We start from the raw sequence: 22,872 nt of genomic DNA, 5'->3' as shown, positions 1-22,872 counted from the left end.
AAATAGAAACACCGTGTAAGAGTAACAGAGACAGGAGCACATCAGGTGACACGATGCAAGACTCTGTGAGCCAGAATGGATCATTAATGCATTTAAAGCAGAACACTGCACTTTTCAATTACCTTTTCCTGTCTGCAATGCAACCTGGTTTTATCATTACACCAAAAGCAAGGAAGACCATCAATAATAGTACCATTTTGATGAAATATTATGTAATAAATGTCAGCTGTTGTATTATACATACAATACATCAGGGCCAAGTAATGTAGAGGCAATGTAACCAATGTACTTGAATACTGATGTTGTCTTGATTTTGGGAACAATTTATAATAAACTCAATATAAACATATCGTCTATAGGTTTTTAAGGCCTTGTATATATCAATGTGTTTTCAAGTTACCTGACATAGGAAAAAGAGATTTTACTATTTACTGAAAGCAACTATTCACACATATGTGCTGAGCAACTATAAAGAAGATAAATGCTCCTTCAATATTAATTTTCTCGTTCAAGACAGTTGAAAGGAATTCTTAAAATGCATCAAAACTGTGGAGGCTTTTGAATGTGCATTTCAGAAACATTTGCAATGCTTTTGCAGATTTAACTGGCAAGCTCTCAATTATCATTACTTCTCTGTACTGGTACCCTTAATAAAGCTGCATATAGATAGACCAAATTGTGACCTGTTCAGCAGGGACTGACCGAATTTCAATCCATCTATGGCCATTCCCATTCTGTTGAATGGGACTGTTGGAAAATTTTACTTAACCAACTGGCTGCATCCGATGAATAGTGTATTACCAGAATGGCACAGAGGGGAGGATTTCTCCATCTACCTGGTCAGTGTGGATGGGGGAATCCTTTCAGTTTTGTTTTGTTTTTTTTTATCAGCCCTTAGGCTGATTGAAAGTAAACAAGGCATCAATGGCCAGCCTTAAGCTGGGTACACACAGGCTGAAAATCGGTTAGGCAAGACCTGGTCAACTTTCGGCCTGTGTGTACAGCTGTCTGTTATACAGAAGCTGGTCTTATGGCTGGCTTATGTTGAATGGGCATTCTGGAAAACCAGCATCCAATCAGCACTGGCAGCTAGCACTGATCAGTGTGTTCTGGTTGGGGTGCTGTCCCTATGTCAGAACACAAAGGCACAGCAAGGGAGATCGCTGTACTAACATCGCTTCTGTTAGCAGAGTGATCTCTGTTTTGTTTTCTTTTTTCGGTTAGCTTGCTGGGTTGAATGAAAAAAAGCGTCTAGTGTGTACCCAGCTTTAGGTTCTCATTTCAAGATCATGGATGGCCTTATCCTCACAGATTTGTTATGGCCTCCTTGTTCCCCCCCAAAGGGCTCAGGTTTCTTCCCATAATGAGATAGTGATATAACCACCATCTTCTACCCATGTTGAATGCAGAACTGACTTGCCTCTTTTACAGAACTAGAGATAATACAATGCCAATTTTAATGGGACATTGAAAGATGCAAATGATGACAACACACGCTTGAAAGCTCTATAGAAAATGTAAGCTCTGTATAAACATCCAGAATAGTAAAATACATGTACTGTATACTAAATAAGTTTGTGAGATGTAAATGTGTCGCATGGGCTTTATTATGCACATTTCAGCTGCACTGGTTTTCCCTCTGGATGTACTTGCTTCTAAAACTATGCAGGCGATAAATAGTACCATTTGTTGTATATTTCAAGAGCACACATTATAGATGAAAATGATCCAGACGTACCGGAGTCATTTGGTGTTCCGCTACATTCAGCATTTCACCTGCAGCACTTAATACCCCAATAAAGTTACACTGTAGCAGTGCTTATACTAATTTTCAGACGATTACATTAACAGCTCTAACTACTCTCCAAACAAGTTGTCTCCCTTGTGACAAGAATATTGCTTGCTCTTGAAACATGTTTATGTAAAAAGAAATGCACCTAAAGCATGAAAAATGATTGTGCTGCCAGGAAAAGCACTCCAGAGACATGGTGTGTGGCCCAGAGCCAGGTGCCTGCTAGATACTGTGTGGGAAAAGAACAGTCTCATAGTAAAAAGGGCCAGTATTTTAGCTTGATGGTCAGCTGGTACAGGTTGTTATCAGTGGTAGACATTACACTGCTTAGACAACAAGGATGGGAAACAAAATGTGTGTACTATCTTACCTCTCTTCAAGCACCTCTGGAGCCACTCCTTCGCATTTACTTGGCAGCATTTCGGTACAAGGTTCCTGAAAAAGAGAAACATAAAAAGCATTTTCTACATGCAATGTAGTCTTAAAAATAATCACAAAAAAGAAAAACATTCTAAAAATATAAAGGTGCTCAAAGACACTAGATGGTGGAATCTCCTGGCCAACAGCTATATGGGACCAGGGATACAGCACTGTGCAGGAAGCTGTCGCATTTATGACAGATTCCCAGCAATGGCACTGCCTGCTTTGTGTACTGGCATACCTCAGTGCATCGGCTCAGAGCTGGTCTTAATTTCCGCCAGTTTCTTAATCTAAAAACTGGCAGTAATTATTTGCAGAATATGTCCCTGCCATGTTGACAGATTCTTAAAGTGGAAAAAAAAACATACGAATTTGCCGTGTCTGTAATGTTACTGATGATGGTGCAAATGCTTGCCTGAATTAGCTGCAGGTAGTTATTATTATTATTATACAGGCTTTATATAGCGCCAACAGTTTGCTCAGCACTTTACAATATAACGGGAGACAATACAGCAACAATGCAGTTCAATACAAGAGGGATAGGAGGGCCCTGCTCCTTGGAGCTTACAATCTAGTAGTTCTAGGGAACTGCTGTTGAAAATCTGTTAGGGCTATTTTGAAGACATTTAGACATAAATTTGAGCGAATGAGCGCAGAGCAATTGGAAAAGAGACAAGACTTTTGAAAACACTACAAACCAACCCTTTTATTTCACATCTCCCCAATTCCTAGAGAGATTGGGGCTAAACAGAAATTAGTATGTCACAAAGTTATCAAGCAAGTAAAGTAATTGTAAAGCTTAATATAAAAAAAAATAATAATGTTATACTTACCCGTTTTGTACAATGGTATTGCTCAGAGCAGTCCTGAACCTCCTCTTCTGGGGTGCCCCTCTGCTTAGTGCACTACCATAGGAAGCCATTTCCCATAGGCGCGCAACTATCAGCTCACTAGCAAGCCAGACTGTGGCATCGAAAGAGAGAGATCGAGATCAAGAAAGAAAGATATTGAGACAAAGAAAGAGAGAGATCGAGAGAGAGAGAGAGAGAGAGAGGGAGGGAGAGAGGGAGAGAGAGAGGGAGAGAGAGAGGGAGAGAGAGAGGGAGGGAGAGCGAGGGAGGGAGAGCGAGGGAGAGCGAGCGGGGGAGAGAGAGCGAGCGAGGGAGAAAGAGCGGGGGGAGAGCGAGGGGGAGAGCGAGGGGGAGAGCGAGGGGGAGAGCGAGGGGGAGAGCGAGGGGGAGAGCGCGGGGGAGAGCGAGCGAGGGGGAGAGAGAGCGAGGGGGAGAGAGAGCGAGGGGGAGAGAGAGCGAGGGGGAGAGAGAGCGAGGGGGAGAGAGAGCGAGGGGGAGAGAGAGCGAGGGGGAGAGAGAGCGAGGGGGAGAGAGAGCGAGGGGGAGAGAGAGAGCGAGGGGGAGAGAGAGAGCGAGGGGGAGAGAGAGAGAGCGAGGGGGGAGAGAGCGAGAGCGAGGGGGGAGAGAGCGAGAGCGAGGGGGGGAAAGAGCGAGGGGGGAGAGAGCGAGGGGGGGAGAGCGAGGGGGGGGAGAGCGAGGGGGGAGAGAGCGAGGGGGGAGAGAGAGCGAGGGGGAGAGAGAGCGAGGGGGAGAGAGAGCGAGGGGGAGAGAGAGCGAGGGGGGAGAGAGAGCGAGGGGGGAGAGAGAGCGAGGGGGGAGAGAGAGCGAGGGGGGAGAGAGAGCGAGGGGGGAGAGAGAGCGAGGGGGGAGAGAGAGCGAGGGGGAGAGAGAGCGAGGGGGAGAGAGAGCGAGGGGGAGAGAGAGCGAGGGGGAGAGAGCGAGGGGGAGAGAGCGAGGGGGAGAGAGAGAGCGAGGGGGAGAGAGCGAGGGGGAGAGAGAGCGAGGGGGAGAGCGAGGGGGAGAGAGAGCGAGGGGAGAGAGAGAGCGAGGGGGAGAGAGAGAGCGAGGGAGAGAGAGAGCGAGGGGAGAGAGAGAGCGAGGGGAGAGAGAGAGCGAGGGGGAGAGAGAGAGCGAGGGGGGGAGAGAGCGAGGGGGGAGAGAGAGCGAGGGGAGAGAGAGAGCGAGGGGAGAGAGAGAGCGAGGGGAGAGAGAGAGCGAGGGGGAGAGAGAGATCAAGAGAGAGAGTGTTGTTGTAGACCAGTAGAGTGCTGGATTGAGACAGTGACTTTTTTTAACCTTAATACAGGGTAGGCATTAAGGTAAAAAATGATTTAGTCTTAAGAACCATTTTAAATGTTGGACTTTATTGATAGGCCTTAGGCTTGTGTCGATGCCATTGGTCAAAGGCTGGCCATACATTATACAACTTTCCTGTAGATTTACCAAACCATATAATACGAAGTCAAACCTAAACACTTTCAATTTGTATGCAATCAGGCAAGGCCTTGCACTACCTAGTTAAAGGTAAATAAAAATACACACACATACACACACAATGAAGGAAATAAGTATTTGATCCCCTGCTGATTTTGAATGTTTGCCCACTCACAAAAATGATCAGTCTAAAAATCGATTGGTAGGTGTATTGTAGCACATTGTAACATATGTAACATTGTAACATATTGTAGACAGAATAGCAACAAAAAATTCTAAAGAAATGCATGTCTTACAAATTTTGCACTGATCTGCATGTTCATGAGGGAAATAAGTATTTGATCCCCTATCATTCAGCAGGACTTCTGACTACCAGGTGTCTTTCATACAGGTAACAAGCTGAGATTACAAGCAGTCTCTTAAAGGGAGTGCTGCTAATCTAATTTTCTTACCTGTATAAAAGACACCTGTCCACAGGAGCAATCAAACAATCAGATTTCAAACTCTCCACCATGGCAAAGACCAAAGAGCTGTCCAAGGATGTCAGGCACAAGACTGTAGACCTACACAAGGCTGGACTGGGCTACAAAACTATCGCCAAGCAGCTTGGTGAGAAGGTGACAACAGTTGTGTAATCATTTGCAAATGGAAGAAACACAAAACAACTGTCAGTCTCTCTAGGTCTGGTGCACCATGCAAGATCTCACCTCGTGGAGTGTCAATTATCATGAGAACAGTGAGGAATCATCCCAGAACTACACGTGAGGATCTTGTCAATGATCTCCAGGCAGCTGGGACCACAGTCTCCAAGAAAACAATTGGTAACACACTACGCCGACAAGGACTGAAATCCTGCAGTGCCCACAAGTTCCCTCTGCTCAAGAAAGCACATGTCCAGGCCCATCTGAAGTTTGCCACTGAACATCTGAATGATGCAGAGGACTAGTTGAAAGCGTTGTGGTCAGATGAGACCAAAATCGAGCTCTTTGGCATCAACTCAACTCGCCGTGTTTGGAGGAGGAGGAATGCTGCCTATGAACACCATCCCAACTGTCAAACATGGTGGTGGAAACATTCTGCTTTGGGGATGTTTTTCTGCTAAGGGGAGAGGACAACTGCACTGCATCAAAGTGACGATGGATGGGGCAATGCCAGGGCATTGAAATGGGGTCGTGGATGGGTGTTCCAGCAGGGCAATGGACCAAAACACACGGCCAAGGCAACAAAGGAGTGGATCAAGAAGAAGCACATTAAGTTCCTGGAGTGGCCTAGCCAGTCTCCAGACCTTAATCTGATTGAAAATCTGTGTAGGGAGCTGAAAGTTCAAGTTGCCAAACGTCAGCCACCAAACCTTAATGACTTGGAGAGGATCTGCCAAGAGGAGTGGGCCAAAATCCCTTCTGAGTTGTGTGCAAACCTGGTGGCCAACTACAGGAAACGTCTGACCTCTGTGATTGCCAACAAGGGATTTGCCACCAAGTACTAAGTCATGTTTTGTGAAGGGGATCAAATACTTATTTCCCTCATGAACATGCAAATCAGTGCATAATTTGTTAGACATGCATTTCTTTTGAATTTTTTGTTGCTATTCTGTCTCTCAGTGTTACAATACACCTACCATTCGATTTTTAGACTGATCATTTCTTTGTGAGTGGGGAAACACTCAAATCAGAAGGGGATCAAATACTTATTTCTTTCACTGTATAGTATAATGTATGGCCAGCTTAAGATGTTTCTAAGATCATTCAGAATTCACTGACAGGTGCATGTGACCTGCAGTTGACTTTCTTATGATCTGCTGCTTACCTGACACAAGCAGGTTTTGCATTTCCATTGCTTTTCTAGTTTTTATGCAATTAACCTCTGAGCATCTTTATGAATGCATTTCTGACATGTCACTATACACTATACAACAATAGTATCATGTAAGCTACACATTTTATCATTACCAAGCAGCCTTGACCTACAGTTAAGAGACTGTTTGGCTGCCTCAGTGGGCTGATCTGTGTCAGGTATTTATGAACACTGTCAACACCTACGCAGGAACGAAAATTTACATCATTGTGTGATCCCTGAACCAGTCCACAAAGTAGATGGCGACACTGAATAATGCCTGAGCAAAAATGGTGGCATTCTTCTGGAGAAAAGACAGATGAAAGCATAGTCAGGGAGAGTTTTGTGCTCTACGTAAGAGGTAATAAATACCTGCATACTTATAATGCATGCACGTAACATGTAAAAATAAAAATGATGTCAGGTCAACTCCAGTTAAAAATGTTATTTTCCCATTCAGGAGTTGTCCAGGAGTTTAGGGAAAGATATACTTACCCCATCCTCCGATCCTCTGGAAAACAGTGCTCCCCCAGGTCCAGCAGTGGACTGTTCCTGCCGTCCTGACGCCCGGATCCGGTCTATGGGCGTGGTGACGTCAGGAACAGTCCATTCGTAAGACCGCTAGCATGTGGCAGAGCAGTAGCAGCAGGGATTGGTCTTGCACTTTGTGGATCGGCAGATTAGGCAAGTATATCTCTGCTTTCCGAGCCCCTAGACCAGCAATGGGCAAACTATGGCCCGCGGGCCGTATACGGCCCGGCGGACCTTTTAATCCGGCCCGCGGAGCGTGGTACAAAAAAAAAACAGCCAGGGCAGGCAAACATTTGCATCATTCAGCGCGCTCAAATGCAATGATTGGCCAGTCTCGCTGCCACTCACATCCTGATAGCCAGTGATTGGCTGTCAGGATGTGTGTAGGCGGGGCAGCGTGACGAACGTGAGGGGAGCTAGGCTCCTCTCACAGTCCGCCCTGAAGACCGGAACGGCGCGGGAACACGGCGAGAGGAACGCGTGGAGCAAAGGTAAGTAAATTGACACAGGAGGGACTTGGCTTACTACTTGGGGGGGAATAGTACTATGGGGGATGAAATGTTACAAATTTTAATTTAATTTATATTAATTCACACATGCACATCATTCATCTACTCTTGGTCCGGCCCCCGGGTCCAATATATGAACCCATTGCGGCCCTCAAGTCAAAAAGTTTGCCCACCCCTGCCCTAGACAAAAAACAGCATTTAACCCAGTCACACTTGCATGGGAAAATAACAATTTGCCCGGAATTCTTCTTTAAACACCAAGTTCCATAGTGAAACTTGCAGTACTTAGGATTCCTTGACTTCGAGTTCAATTTGCTTTTGCATGCAAAGGAACGTGGAGCTGCATGCAGGGGCACGGTGCGTTGTGCACCCATCCCGGCGAATCTGTCAAACTCAGAAGTGTGGGTGAGTCTGTACAGTCACTGTGTCTCCATTGACTAACAAAGGCTGCCTATGCCCATGTTAATGAGCCCTTGAAAGAAAGATGGGTCAGGTAAAGAGTAGGACCCTGCTGAAATGCTCATGCAGTTTTCAGTGTGCTGACAAAATGCTGCAGATGCTGTGTTAAAGCATATACCGTATTTTCCGGCGTATAAGACGACTTTTTACCCCTTGAAAATCTTCTCAAAAGTCGGGGGTCGTCTTATACGCCGGTAACGGCATGCAGACACTTTTTAGGGGGGCGGCGTGGTGCCGCCGCCGCCCCCCCTTCCAACTGAAGGGACACTAAGTACAGGGGTGGGCAGGGGCTGCTGTCTCTTACCTGGCTCCAGTCCCACGACGATCCGGTCCAGGAAGCGCGGCTGCTCCTTCCTTCGGTTCGTCCACTGGATGTTCGCGCGGCTGCTCGGCTCCGCCTCCTCACCGGTGATTGGCCGCCAGAACTGTAGCTCAGGAAAGGCACACAGGCGGCCAATCACCGGCGAGGAGGCGGAGCTGAGCGGCCCCGCGAAAATCGAGTGGAGATGCAGGTAAGTGTGCCGTGCTTAGGTGCTGCTGCAACCACATATGCTGGCTGCAGCAGCACCGTACTGGAACAGGGGTCAGCAAGTGTCAGTGGGAGGAATAGTGCCCCATCGTTGGTGTCACTGATACCAATGATGGGGCATTATTCCTCCCACTGACACCAATGATGGGGCACTTTTCCTCCCCCCCACTGACACCAACGATGGGGCACTATTCCTCCCCCCCCCACTGACACCAACGATTGGGCACTATCCCCCCCCCCCCACTGACACCAATGATGGGGCACTATTCCACCCCCCACTGACACCAATGATGGGGCACTATTCCACCCCCCACTGACACCAATGATGGGGCACTATTCCACCCCCCACTGACACCAATGATGGGATACTATTCTTCCCCCCCCATTGACACCAACGATGGGGCACTATTCCTCCCCTCCCCCACTGACACCAGAGATGGGATACTATTCCTCCCACTGACACCAAAGATGGGGCACTATTCCACTGACACCAATGATGGGGTGCTATTCCCCCCAATGATACTAATGATGGGGCACTATTCCTGCCACTGATACCAATGATGGGGCGCTATTCCTCCCACTGACACCAATGATGGGACACTATTCCTCCCACTGATACCAATGATGGGGCACTATTCCTCCCACTGACACCAATGATGGGACACTATTCCTCCCACTGATACCAATGATGGGATACTATTCCTTCCACTGACACCAATGATGGGGCACTATTCCTGCCACTGACACCAATGATGGGGTGCTATTCCTCCCACTGACACCAATGATGGGGCACTATTCCTGCCACTGATACTAATGATGGGGCACTATTCCTGCCACTGATACTAATGATGGGGCACTATTCCTGCCACTGATACCAATGATGGGGCACTATTCCTGCCACTGACACCAATGATGGGGCACTATTCCTGCCACTGACACCAATGATGGGGCACTATTCCTCCCACTGACACCAATGATGGGGCACTATTCCTCCCACTGACACCAATGATGGGGCACTATTCCTCCCACTAATACCAATGATGGGGCACTATTCCTCCCACTGACACCAATGATAGGGCACGATTCTTCCCACTGGTGTGCACTGGAAGAGGGGTAGTCTTATACGGCGAGTATAGCCCAAACACTACATTTTAAACAGGAAAAGTAGGGGGTCGTCTTATACGCCCAGTCGTCTTATACGCCGGAAAATACGGTACTTATACTATACTGTATAAATGTAAAACTTACATTCACAAATGGCATTTTAATGTTGCTTTTAAAAGCTTTTTTGCCAGTATGTTTCATTCTTCAGGGTAAATATGTAAACAGGTAAAAACCCTTTAAAACACATCTACCACAAAAGACTCTGATAATCAAAGACACATCATATGGTTCCTTCATCCTGTAAGTGTAACCTGAAAGTGACTGCTTAGTTCAGTCCGGCATACCTCTAGCACCCATCTGTAAGCCCTATAAATCCTCAGCCAACTACCAACCAACCTTTCCTTACAGAGTAACATGAACAGGCAGGGCTGTACTGAGAGCTGTATTTCACAAAGGCTATTACTGAGAGAATAAGAGCATATTTCTCTGCCTTAGACAATAAGACAGAACATCAATACTACCTATGCTTGCACCACAGGAACGGTAGCTCAGGATACAGAAATAAACAACAGCAAGCAAACTCTGTGACCAGGGCTAAAGATGAACGCGCTGTAACTATGGGAGGCTAATCAGAAGCCGTGTGATCACACTAAATTACAACTGAGTGGAACAAGACCATCCTGTCTGTTCTCTAAACTACAGTTTGTACATCAAACCATCACACACGCAGCCGTCGCTTCCTTCTAGTCATTCAGTTTTCTTTCAGCTTTTATCGCAAATCGACTTTTTTTAGGGTTCATTGTGCTACCTCCCTGTCCCCAAACCCAACGGTACAGGGGGTTACAGGATGCTGACACACACACACCCCTCATAGGTTCAATTATATCATGGGTAACTCCCAAGCTCCAGCAGTGGGGCAGTCCTTACTGCTACATTAAATGGTGCTCACATAATGACCGGTTCATGACAGTCACACAATTGCTGATCGCTCATTTGTTGGTCTGCTCTGAGCAGAGAGCAGTGCCTGTCAGTCACTGCTTTCAGTTCTGCTCCTCCAGCACTTACTAGAGCACCGGACAGAGGAGGGGTCAGGCAAGGCTGGCTCTAGCTCTCAGTCGCTCACTGAAACGTGGAGCCAGCTGTCAATCAGGCTGCTGGGTGGATCCTGACAATATTGTCAGGCTCCTTTCACAGCCTAGCACAACTCTGCCCCGTCAGCTGATAGTAGGCTATATGCGTTTTTAAGGGATCTCCCTTCGAAACGTGGCAGTCATTCTATAGGATATTCCTTCAATTGGGACTTGCACATGACTCTGGTCTGATTGTCCAGTATTGGATAACACATGCATATGAAATTGTGACGTTTGTGAGTATACATCTGTTTTATCCTCCAATAAAATTCCTGTCGTTGAGGTAATGCGCAAGGCTGGTGCGCATGTTTTTGTTCTTTATTGCGCAACTATCAGATGACTCGGGGTGCACAGGAGGACAAAAGTAATTGTACTTCTGTGACCCACAAGAGAAGTATGGCCAAACAGTTACCTATTATTACACAGTATTTATATAGCGCCAACAGTTCGCTCAGCGCTGTACAATACAATGGGAGACAGTACACAAGACAGTACAATAACAATACAATGCGATACACGAGGGGTTCGAGGGCCCTGCTCCTTGGCGCTTACAATCTAGGAGGCAGAGGATAGTGGTATACTTCTCTTTCAAATTATGCTACCTGTCATTCAACCTGGAAGACTTGAAGACATCTAGTAGTAGAAAGAGAAGAAATACTCCAAAATACAGCTTAAGATTAATGGTTTGTTTTGCAGAAAAAGCTGAATTTTAATTTCATCTTTGATGGACTGTTTTTGTTTTGTTTTTTTTAATTATTATTCTGTTTGGTTGGAGTCTTGCTTTAAAGTGTTTTTTTTCTTAGACAAAATGTTTTTATTTTGACTTTGTATAGAGTATAGGAATGAGCTTTGTCTGAACCCACATGAGAGGGCCACCAGGAAGCTGTCAATGTACTGGGCCAATTCTAAGCGTCCAATGCATTTCCCGCCCCACAATCACATGTGTGGGCTCGCTCAGGCGGGTTTGGACTAGGATCTGAACCCGTCTGAGCTTATTCCTAAAGAGCACAAAATGTTTAGAACCCCTAAGATTTTTTTCTCTAGGTTATTTTATATTTCCAGTCTAAGGGCCAGTTCACACCACAACATGGTGCAGGAAACCATGTTCCATGTGCATTTCCTGCAACACATTCAAAACGCACTGCAGTTGTGATCTGCAGCAGGTGTCAATAATAAGTTAAAAAGTACAATGCAATGTGGTTGCAGTGAGCTTGTAAACATAGTGCATGTACTACTTTTGGTGCGGTGCTATTTCAGCCTATTCAAAATGAATGGGCTGAAATCGCACTGCACAGAACTTCATGTGGATCACACAGTGCGTTCCTGTACAATTCCTGGTGCGAACTGCCCCTTAAAGATACAAAAGAATTACCACCATAAAATTTCAGTTTCGGGTCACCAGGACAAATAGAGAGGGTAAATCTCCATAAAGCACAGACAACAAACTGACAGCAGCAGTTTTAACCACTCCCCTGACTAGCCAAACAAAAACTAAAATCAGGTTTTAGGTACAGGTACCTTTAATTTCCTTCACAAATATACAAAAAATTTAAAAAAAGAACTTCCCAAAACAATATCACATAAGCCAAACCATATGTGACTTTTTACAATCAGAGGCGTTTAACCAAACAGGCTGTTCAAAGATGAGAACAAAATAAAAAAGCTGTCAATTTCTGTCACTCATTAAAAAGAAATAAACTTGTGTGCTTCCATTTATACTTTTATTTTTTTAGTTTAATGCAAAAACACTCAAAAATTGCAAGTTTAAAAAATGTATACATATATATTTGCAAAATTGGTGTCTTGTGGCTATTTTCAATAAGTTTCCCAGCTGCTGTGCAAGACAACAGAGGGAACTGGGATTTTCTATAACCTAAAGTGGTTATATAGCAGGTTCATTTACCGTCACGCATTCTATGCAGTAAGGTAAAAAACTTTCTGCATATAGCTCCCCTGCCCCCAAGTCCATACTTGAGCCTGAGCTCAATCCAGCGCTGTGCACGACAGCCAAGGCTCTCTCGGCTCTCTGGCTCCTCATTGGCTCAGATACTGCAGCAGGTGCCAATTGTCAATCAGAGCCAGTGAGGAGAGAGCAGGGGCGGGGCCGAGCACAGCTCTGTGCATTTTATGGTCACATAGTGCAGGGCCATGAGTGAGTGCGCCCCCATAGCAAACGGCTTGATATAGGGGCACTAAGCAGAAGGGAGGGGACAGAATCACCATCGCGGGGCCCCGAGAAGAGGAGGATCGGTGCTTCTCTTCGCAAAACCATTGTACAGAGCATGTAAGACATGTTTATTATTTTAATTTAAAAAACACCTATACATAAACTTTTGGCATAAATCAAATGTCAGTTGATTCCAGCAATTTGGCCAAAAATTGTACTGTGAGCAGCCCTGCTGGCAAAACTCGAATCAACAAATGTCATTTTGTCAAAGGAGCTGGGCAGAAGCTTCTCAGCTGTACAAAGCCTGCATTCAATTAGATGCTGGCACTGTTTATTTATCCTGACAGCTGGTGACAATAACCCAACTGTGGGAGATTCGTCCATCAGCACTCTTTAGTATGGATGGAGGAATCTGTTCGTTTTCTTTCATTCAGTGCACAGGTTGGATAAAAAAAAAAATCTATGGGTGTATAGACAGCCTTAGTATGTCATTATGCACCAGGGGCAGAGATGATCAGTGGCTCCACTGAGTCTCACACTGCACTCTGCCTTCTCATTTCATTGACAGTTGCAGTTATTAAAATAAGTAAGAAGTGGCTGGTAAATTAGCACGAGAGAGAGAGAGAGAGAGAGAGAGAGAGGATTGGAGTTAGAACCACCCAATTCTGGACAAAGGATTAAAGTAGCTCCCGCAGAGAAGGATTACATCACTTTCATGAAATGGCAGTACCACCTTCATTCTGTGGAAAGGTATTATAACCGACTCTACAAGATAGCATATGAATAATTAAAAGAAAAAATGCAAAAGGTAATTCCAGGATGGAAGCCTGCACACACTATTTTCAACTTTCTAATAGTTAGCATTAAAAAGAGATACTTTAGTTCTACTCTGCTGTGAAGAGAGATCCTAGGCTCAGAAGGTGATACAGCAGAACATATATAAATTATACCAACTGCAATCTACTGTATTCATACATTTTATCACCAAAACAATTCTGTCAAGTTTGTGTTGTATTCCATGACCTTGTTGGGGAGATTTCACTTCATCTCCTGTCCCTGTGACAGCAGGAGAATAAGAACCTGTTTACACTAATGTACACAAAGAAACAGAGGATGCACGGGCCTAGTGCATTACCTTCTAAAAATGAGATTTATTGATTAAAAAGTAGTATACTCACAAAAGAATAAATCAAAGGCACATCACAAAAAAGACAGCATGGTCCAATATTCCTCGACTGTGGCTTTTGGGGGACTGTAGGCCTCTAAATGTCTGACGTGTTTCGAGGCAGAACCTCTTCCTCAGAGCCAGGTCTATACAGCCTGTGTCCTCTCCTAAATGAGCTGTTAATGTGGGAGGGGGGTGGTTTGGATGATGCTGGAGCAATCTAGGGAGATTGGATCATGCTGTCTTTTTTGTGATATGCCTTTGATTTTATTCTTTTGTGAGTATACTACTTTTTATTCAATAAATCTCATTTTAGAAGGTAATGCACTAGGCCCATACGCCCTCTGTTTCTTTGCACACAGCTTCTTTTGATTTCCCTGGTCTGACATTGTGCAGCTTATCGTCCAGCGCAGGAGTTTCAGCATTCATTTGCTCATGCTTTTTTATTACACTAATGTGCACGCTGGCGTTTTTCTGCACTAGGAAACTGTCGATCCTTGCAGAAGCACACAGAAAATGGTTTTCTGTGACTTGTTCACATTTAAATGCAGTCTTTGGGTCAGTTGCACAGCATTCTAGAAATCTACATGTCTGCATTCTTCCATCCAGCAACGCAGCTCACCTATTTTTTACTGCAGCTCTGTTTCTGTCTGCGTTTCTATGCATTGTCTCAGCTCAGCTGCATAGAAATGAAATGTCACACTGTGACGTTTTAATAAAGTTAATAAAAGTAAACAGTGCTCAGTGTTATGAAATCGCAGGCACCGCCAGCCAAAATGCCAGCTAGAACTGACACTTCCTGCATGCTAAACTGTAGCATAGGGTGGCCCAGCCCTAAAAGTAGGGAAGTCTGTAGCTAGATCAATAATACAGTATCTAGTAAAAACATGTTTTGTTGTAGTCTGTGTCCTTGCTGTAGAGCAGTGGTCTCCAAACAGTGGCCCTTTGCTAGCCTTTATCAAGCCCTTGGGGCACTATTCCTCCCACTGATACCAAAAATGGGGCATTTCTCTTCCTCTTACAAACCAGCAACCCTGAGCAAATGTTTATTCTCACTGATGCTAGGTCGGCGACATTTTCTACCCCCCACTGGCCACAATCTAGCCCCCCTTACAGCTGAAGGAGAGTAAAATGGCCCTTTGCTTGAAAAGTTTGGAGACCCCTGCTGTAAAGTAACACCAAGTAGTGGTAGTCTACCTAATGGAGACACAGATTGCAAACAAACACCTGGCAGAGGTTCAATCCATTTCCCACTTTATACAAACTCTATTATTAAAAAAAAAAAAAGTTTGTCTGGAGTACTTTACAGTTGAGTAACGATTGACTCAACTACTCTATTTTTCTGTCAATATCTATGAAACCGACAGCTAAACAATCCATTATTATACAGGAATGGACACTGCGAGGATCAGGTCCAGCTTTGAACAGGCAGGTTGCCAAGTGAAGAGACTGTTTATACCAGGTTTTATGATCAGCTGACTGCACAATACAAACTTTTGGCTTCTCAGATATTTGTGTATATCATGATTATTGGATTCCTGAATTAAGCAGTAAGCTATTGTAAGTAATCTGATTTTGATTTACTTAGGTCAGACAAAAGAAGCACAAATTCTGGTTACTATGTTTTGCTGAATTTTATTTCTACATGATGCTTGCTGCAAGTCTGATAAAGCTTATACACCCTTTTAGCTTGTGTCAACAGGAACAGATGTGTGTGTGCCAGAAAGTAATGAAACCATACTGCTACAACTTTGTTCTATTAAACATGTATTTTTTTAAATTATATCATTTAAAACCCAAGAGTTATTTCTCTCTAAAGGAAAAAATTAAAAATGATTTGTATGTGGCGTTGTCGATATTTTTTTAAATGTACATAACTGATACTTCCTTTATTCTATGAAATGATTATTTCTGTGTTTTAAGAGGAAGTGGCAGAGAATTTGTAGTGGTGCAATGCCGCCACCTTCTGTTCACTCAAAGCATCAGGCACAAGAAAACAATCTCTTAGAGCTCATTTGCGGGGGTCAAGAGAGCCCATACAGCATGAGGAGCCATTTTTTTTTACGTGTCCCATACAGCCTGTGTTAGTAAATGGAGATGCACCAGCTGTAAAGACTTGCACATCTACATTTGACAGGTACACGGGAACAGGTGCATGACTCCAAATCAGGGTGGATTTGATTTAAATCAAACTGATTTAAATCACGATTTAAATCACTAGTCAGTAAGGCTTGATTTAAATCCTAGTTTTCTACATAAAGACTAATTCTTGCTGGTATAACTTTAATATGCAAGTAAATGAAGATTTTTAGAATAAAAACTTTTCATATTAGTTTTTTTATCTGTTGTGATTATAAACTGGAAGATCTCTGCCCCTTCTAAACCCCATTCACTTAATAACTAGTTCATTAGCAGTACTTCCCACCAGGGTGGATTTGATTTAAATCAAACTGATTTAAATCACTAGTCAGTCAGGCTTGATTTAAATCCTAGTTTTCTACATAAAGACTAATTCTTGCTGGTATAACTTTAATATGCAAGTAGATGAAGATTTTTAGAATAACAACTTTTCATATTAGTTTTATTATCCCCAGTTTAATAGGTTAATCATTCATATTTGGACAACTTTTCTGTTGTACTTAGGAAGGAGAAAAATAATCATTACCTTAATAATAACAATTTAAATAGATTTATTCAACTGAAACAATAACATTCCAGCACGTTATTTTCTTAAACAAACATCCATGTTTGTTAACTAATTTGGCTAAACAAAATATATATATTTTAAGAAACTTAGACTGTCAGCCCCTTCCTCCTCACACTTAGTTTCACTTTCTTCTTGTGCAGATCTATTCCACTCCAAACAATCAGAAAAATATTGTTTCTATTCTATTCACTGAACTTCTTGAAACTTAGCACTGAAGGGGTTGATTCTGTATTCAGAGGTTTGTAGAAGTTAGGATTAAGGTCTTTTTCTTAACTCTGTTCATGTTATAACATTTTTGCTGTGAAGAGGCATGTGATCTCCGCTGAGTCAAATTCAGTTTTGAGAACTGCAAAAGTAAACCAAGCATCTGTGATAATATCTTGTAGGCAGAGAAACTGCCCAATAATCTTACAAAAACCTCTGGAAGAGCATGACATTGTGAATGGATTCATGGAATTTATTTACCAAAAAAAATTAAACATATACAGCCTTATTCTACATAATTAAAAAACGAATCTTTATTTCATGATGGAATAACCTTTGGATGGTAATATATTTTCCTCAAAAAGCATTTTATTTAAAAAAATCGATTTAAATAAAAAAAATCCGATTTAAATAAAAAAAAATCCATTTAAATAAAAAAATCAGATTTTGTTGATTTTTTTAAAAAAAATCATTGATTTTCATCCTCCCTGCTCCAAATGCAGAGAAATGCAGGCAATAGACGGGTCGAAAAAAAAAAAAAAATCGGCCGATTTTCGCACCATTAGTGGGTTAATTGGTCTGCCATTTTTCGGGGTTTTGGCACATTTTTTGTATCGGTAAAGTTGGAAAAAAATCGGCCGATTTTCCCAGCAATGATGGGAAAATCAGACGATCATTTTACCAATAATAAATCAGCGCATGCCGTGACCTGCAAGAAGAAGAAAAAGAAGAAGAAAAGAAAAAGAAGAAATAGAAAAAGAAGAAGAAAAAGAAGAAGAAAAAGAAAAAAAGAAAAAGAAGAATTCCAGTCCGCTATTATATTTTATATGAAAAGTATTGTGGTTGCAACAATGTATCTATTTGTATATGAATAAAAACATCTGTATCTGAAATGGGTACAAATGGATACATTGTTGCAACCGCAATACTTTTCCATGTCAAATATAATAGCGATAATAGCGGAGCTCTCTGCAAGGGACAGAAGTAATTAAATGCTGGCCGTAGACACCGTTGGTGGTAATGTCAGCCCATTGAACGACCGATTTTTCGTTTTGTTTTTTTTTAAAACTGACATTTTTTTAGACCCGTCTATGACCTGCATAAGAGCAAATGTGCAGGGAAGTCTGTACAGCCATTGTATCTCCTTTCACTAACAAAGGCTGTACCTGCCCACAGCTCCACATTGCTCTGGACTCATACACAAATGGTTCTTCATGTTGTGTGGGCCTCTGTGCCCTTGTGAATGATTCCTTACTGTTTGTAAGCAGCTTATGTCAAGAGTAAACAGAAACTACACATGAGTAAGTGTACCTGCCAGGCAAGCTGTATACAGGTAACAATAGTTTAATCATTTCCCTTTAGGATTAATAAAGTATTCTGAATGTGGTGAACAACATTTAACCTTGTAAAACATTGAACTATGTGTACTTTTCTTTTTCCACACTACCAACTACATAAAAAAAATCTTTGGAAAACATTCTTACTACTCTGTAAACGGTCGGTGTATCTAGCTATCATCACACCCCTCTTCTGTCTGCCTGAACTGTACAGATGAGTCAGCGCTGAGCAAAAAAGATGTTTGTGGTCTACTACAGTGACTTGAAAGGTCTGAAATATGATGACAGTGTGGTTGGTCCAGGGACTGGATTGACTTGTCCCACGACAACAGAATGTACACAGTAGGGGTCTGGAGTGGAACTGGGCAAATGGGACTGCTTCAGAGTTAGCTACCATCAGTCCCAGGACTTTCATGCAGAAGCGAAGAGTCAACGATTCCTCAACTGAAGATTTAGAGTCTGGCAGCAAAAAGTTTGAAGTTTCTTCTAAGGAAGAAAAACTCTTTTTTGAGCTGTGTCTAGAATACACAGATATTTCCATAAATGAGTTGGTTTCTGTGCTGAATTTTGAAGGTTCAGGACCCAGATTAATCTTTGCAAGGTCTAGTTCCTGGTTGCATTGTTCACCAGCACCCTTTTCAAGAAGGTTGTCCAAATTAGCAAAAGGACCAGCACCTTGGTAAATACCCAGACACAAAACAGGCTGAATGGCAGGGCCTCCAACGGAAAGTTCAGAAGACCCACAGCAAAGTGAAGGAACCGCTTTTGTGCTGAAGAGATGGGGATGTACAGATACACATCCTTGATGTCTACAGAGGCCATAAATTCTCCCTAAAAAAGGAGGCAATAACCAACCTATTGAATTCTATGCAGAATTTCTGGGCCTGAGAGTAGACATTAGGGCCTTAAGACCCAAGGTGGGATGGATACCTCCTTTTGGTTTGGGAACTGTGAAGAGGTTGGAGGAAAAAAACCCTGGAATTGCTCCAAAAGACCCAGGCTGTATAGAAATCTGCTAAACTGTGTTAAGATGCAGGCAGGTTGGGAGCCATGAACTGCTTCAAGGCCTCTAATACCATGAACAGATCAGATAAGGATTTTGCAATGGAAGGGGTGGAAGTATGTTTGTGGCCTCCGTGGTCAATGTCTGCAAATTAATTTGTCATTTTGCCCATAAAATCCAACACGATTGATGTGAAATCATCCCAGGATAAGACTGAGGAGAAGGACTTAGATGAGAGTATAGATTCTTACACAGGGCAAAATTCCAGGCCATCCGTGTCTGGTACCTCAAAGGTCATAAAACAGGTAGCAGTGGAATGGTTAGCGGAGTATGAGCTGAAGATAACCAGTACCGGGAGACTGGTCCTCCTGTGTGTCTAGGTTAACATGTTGCACTGCACGGCGGAAGGCAACAAAGCTCAGGGTACAAAGCTAAACCTCAAATATTCACAAACCCATCTGTTAAGCAGCAGGACAAGGGTGAGTTTGTTGGTCACATCTCATGCTAGACTTTCATGTCCTGTCCAGTAGGGTCTGGGTACAGCACTCCAAAGTAAGGCACAGATCATGCCGAACAAGAGAGCTGTGTAAAAAGACCAGCACAGAGAAAAGATTTCCATCCTCCTGGGGCACTAACGAAAAAGGAAAATGAGACATGCTGCAGAATGAGTTATACTGGGCTTGCCACAATTTTTATGTTTGCCAGTGTCTAGCCTTCTTGGAGGCAGCAGTATAACAAAATAATCTCCAAATTCCTGTGCCCCTCAATGAATGAGAAAGTACAGTTAGAGTTTGAATTGATTTTTGTAATGCAGCGCAGGCTAAGCCAGTTTCTCTTTTAAACTTTTTCATAAATAAGGCATGTCCTAGTATTTGTTCACAAAATCCTAAGAGCACTGCATAGTCCAAGAAAAACTCTGTATTTAATGGTGTATTCTCCCATAGGCTTTGCAATGAATTTGTAGCTTAAAGGATAAGTTCACCTTTCATAACATGTTACACCCATATTCATGGTTTAACATTTTATGAAAGCACCGGCCCCTGCTTCTAGCCATTTCGCCGCTTTGACAGCTAGCAGGGGATCTTCTCCTCCCCATTAGCTGTCAAATTTTAAAAACCGCGGCCCTTCGGTGTTCCACCCGCCCAGCTGCATCATTCATTCACAGTGTTCTGTGAGTGAATGGACTACAAGTCCCGACAGCCTTAGCAGCTGTTGGCTTGTAGTTCTCAATGAACTACCATGGCGCTGTGGTGCGCCGTGGTAGTTCATTCCGTTTTCCTGTCATTATATCTGCTTGCTCGTACATCCCGTATGGGCAAGCATATATGCGGACAGATCTGCAGAAGATCTGCATGGCACCAGCAATTTGCTGATCGCTGGGGCAATGCTTCCCAGGCTCCTGCAGCAAAAAATAATAAATGCAAATTTTTTTTACCTGCAAAAGAATGTGCATTTATTATTTTTTATCAAAAGGTGATCTTATCCTTCCAATGTCACATAGCAACATTTTTACTATAAAAATGCAGTTTTCTACATTTGAGTATGATATTAAGCCTTGACATGAAGTTAAAAATGTAACAGATTTTTCAGGTAAGATTTCCGAAATGTGGAAATTTTCTTACAAATAACTGATTTTATATTCTCTCCAAGCGTGAGAGATACTGCAGCCATCTAATAGAAGCTGAAGTGTAATAACATTTTTCTCATCACTACCACTCCATTTTTACATGCATCCAACGTCCTTTTTGTGGAAGTGCAACCATGAGACACAGGCAAAATGAACATTTCAGAAAGAAAAACTGCTTGTATAACACTGTCTCTTCTAAGTGGTATATATGGCTTATACAATAATCATAGGCCAGAAAATTATTCTTTAATATTCTTCTTCATAGATCTAGTTGGCTAATACACTGCATTAGTGTATTTTACAATAGGTTCAGTTTTCAAAAGTATAATGCCTGTGGTATTTTTATTATCATTCATTATCTAGTTTAATTTTGATTAGAAATTGATTTTGCAGTTTAATAAAGGCATTGCTATACTGATGAATTTATCATATTCATGTTAGTTTATTGTTTTGACAGTAAAGTGTCAGGGAGCTATGGCCACTGTTACCCACTGGGGCAAACTCCACTGAACTTTTGGGATCCTGTTGTGCTATGTGTCCATACTGACTCTGCGCATGCAGCAGTGCGAACACCTTCACCTCACTGTGGCACCAAAGGGCTATTCAAACACCTGTGCTCCTGATCCCCTGCTACCACTGGTCTGCCTGCCTCTCCTCTCTTTCTGGAACTTATTTTGACTTTTTCTTCACAGATCTCTGCTAGATCTATCCTGATAACCCTGGCTCACCTCTGCTATTCAGGTATTTTTTGGATTGTCTGCTGCTAACCCTACCCTGGCCCTTGGCAGATATGTGGAAGACTCTGAAATCAACTGGAAGAAAGTTTTATAGTCTGATGAGACCAAAACTGAGCTTTTTAGGTAATGTTAGAAAGAATGCACATGAGAAATGAATTTTTTTTACTTTTTAGTATATTTGATAAGCCAGAGTTGCCAGATGGCACACCAAGGCACTTGTAAAGGTGGCAAGGCTGAAATTACTGTGTTGAAGAGTGGCGGTTGCTGTGTTAGGGTCAGTAAAGGCAGAAGAAGAGGTTGTGCAAAATATCAAAGGAGAATGAAGATTTGAATTGACAAGTTCTTTTTTATTGTAATTGTGTTGCTTCTATGCAGGGAAGGAGGGGGGCAAAAGTAAATGTCTTATAAATTTCAATTGAGCGGATAGGAGCAGATAAGTGGATATTAGTGTGAAGACTGAAGTCACTTTCTGCACTGTGTCACCCCACATTTCTGTAGGATTTGCAAGACTGTGATAGATCATTAAGATTTAAAGTGGTTGCAAACCCTTAGCTATATCCAGGAAAGTGATTAACTTCAGATGATACACAGAGATAAACCAAATCCCCCTACATAGGATGTACCTGTTTATCTGCAGTCTTTGCTTCTCTATATCAGTCTAGCATTTATAAAGCTTGTCGGAAAGTTCAGAAAAAGAGGGAGAAGAGCTGAAATTACACACTGCAGGGCTCAGTGAGGAGAGCTCTGAGAGCTGTTTGGAAAGAAGAGCCATACCCCCCTCCACACAGCACACAGAAACAGAGCCGAGGTTGTAAATCTACTGGAGATCCCTCCTCTGTCACCATTTTTCTCTTGGTGTCAGCAAAACTTGTCAGAAGTGATTCATGCAGATAGCAGAGGAAGGAGGCAGCAGACAGAAATGACACTTAGTGCTCCTAATTGTAGTACACACTATAGAGGGATATGCTTTGTTCATATTTCATGTCTGAGGTTTACAACCACTTTAGGACTGTTGTGCTTGCCCAGGCAGTGACTTTTTTTTTTTAATCACTCTTTCTCTGACCCCCTCCCACATGACTGTTGTACATTAGGAATGAATTTGAACAATCCCAAAGAAACAAAAAAAGGAATACACAGAGACCTTCCACTAGGCTTCAAAGGACCTATACTAGACCTCATAACTGTACCATTAAATCGTTTAGAGGTAATCTACACAGTCATTATCGGCACTTAGATAACCACACTGTAACCCAGAGATTTGTAATAAGCATGTGGTAAACTAGTCATTTAAAGCTTCCAGTTTACAGTACCTCTGACATGATCCAGGCACAGA

The 22,872-nt window shown here is 42.9% G+C and overlaps 1 protein-coding gene across 7 annotated transcripts in view; it reads right to left on the bottom strand.

Annotated features, from left to right (window-relative positions):
• The window catches only part of UIMC1 (ubiquitin interaction motif containing 1), a 152,428-nt gene that overhangs the window by 77,932 nt on the left and 51,624 nt on the right, over positions 1-22,872 (bottom strand). For all 7 annotated transcript variants that reach the window (XR_016308014.1, XM_089660657.1, XM_089660656.1 and 4 more), the window contains exon 6: positions 2,163-2,227. Coding sequence is in view for 6 of the 7 variants with exons in the window: in XM_089660657.1 (XP_089516783.1) it covers positions 2,163-2,227 (65 nt within the window). In the remaining variant the exon portion in view is untranslated. The remainder of the gene's footprint in view (positions 1-2,162; positions 2,228-22,872) is intronic.

This window comes from Staurois parvus, unplaced genomic scaffold (genome assembly GCF_062004578.1).
Source record: "Staurois parvus isolate SC_StPar_1 unplaced genomic scaffold, SC_StPar_1.0 ptg001258l, whole genome shotgun sequence".
Taxonomy (NCBI): domain Eukaryota; kingdom Metazoa; phylum Chordata; class Amphibia; order Anura; family Ranidae; genus Staurois; species Staurois parvus.
The sequence above is the reverse complement of the archived record's forward strand: the minus strand, read 5'-3'. Positions and strand labels throughout refer to the sequence as shown.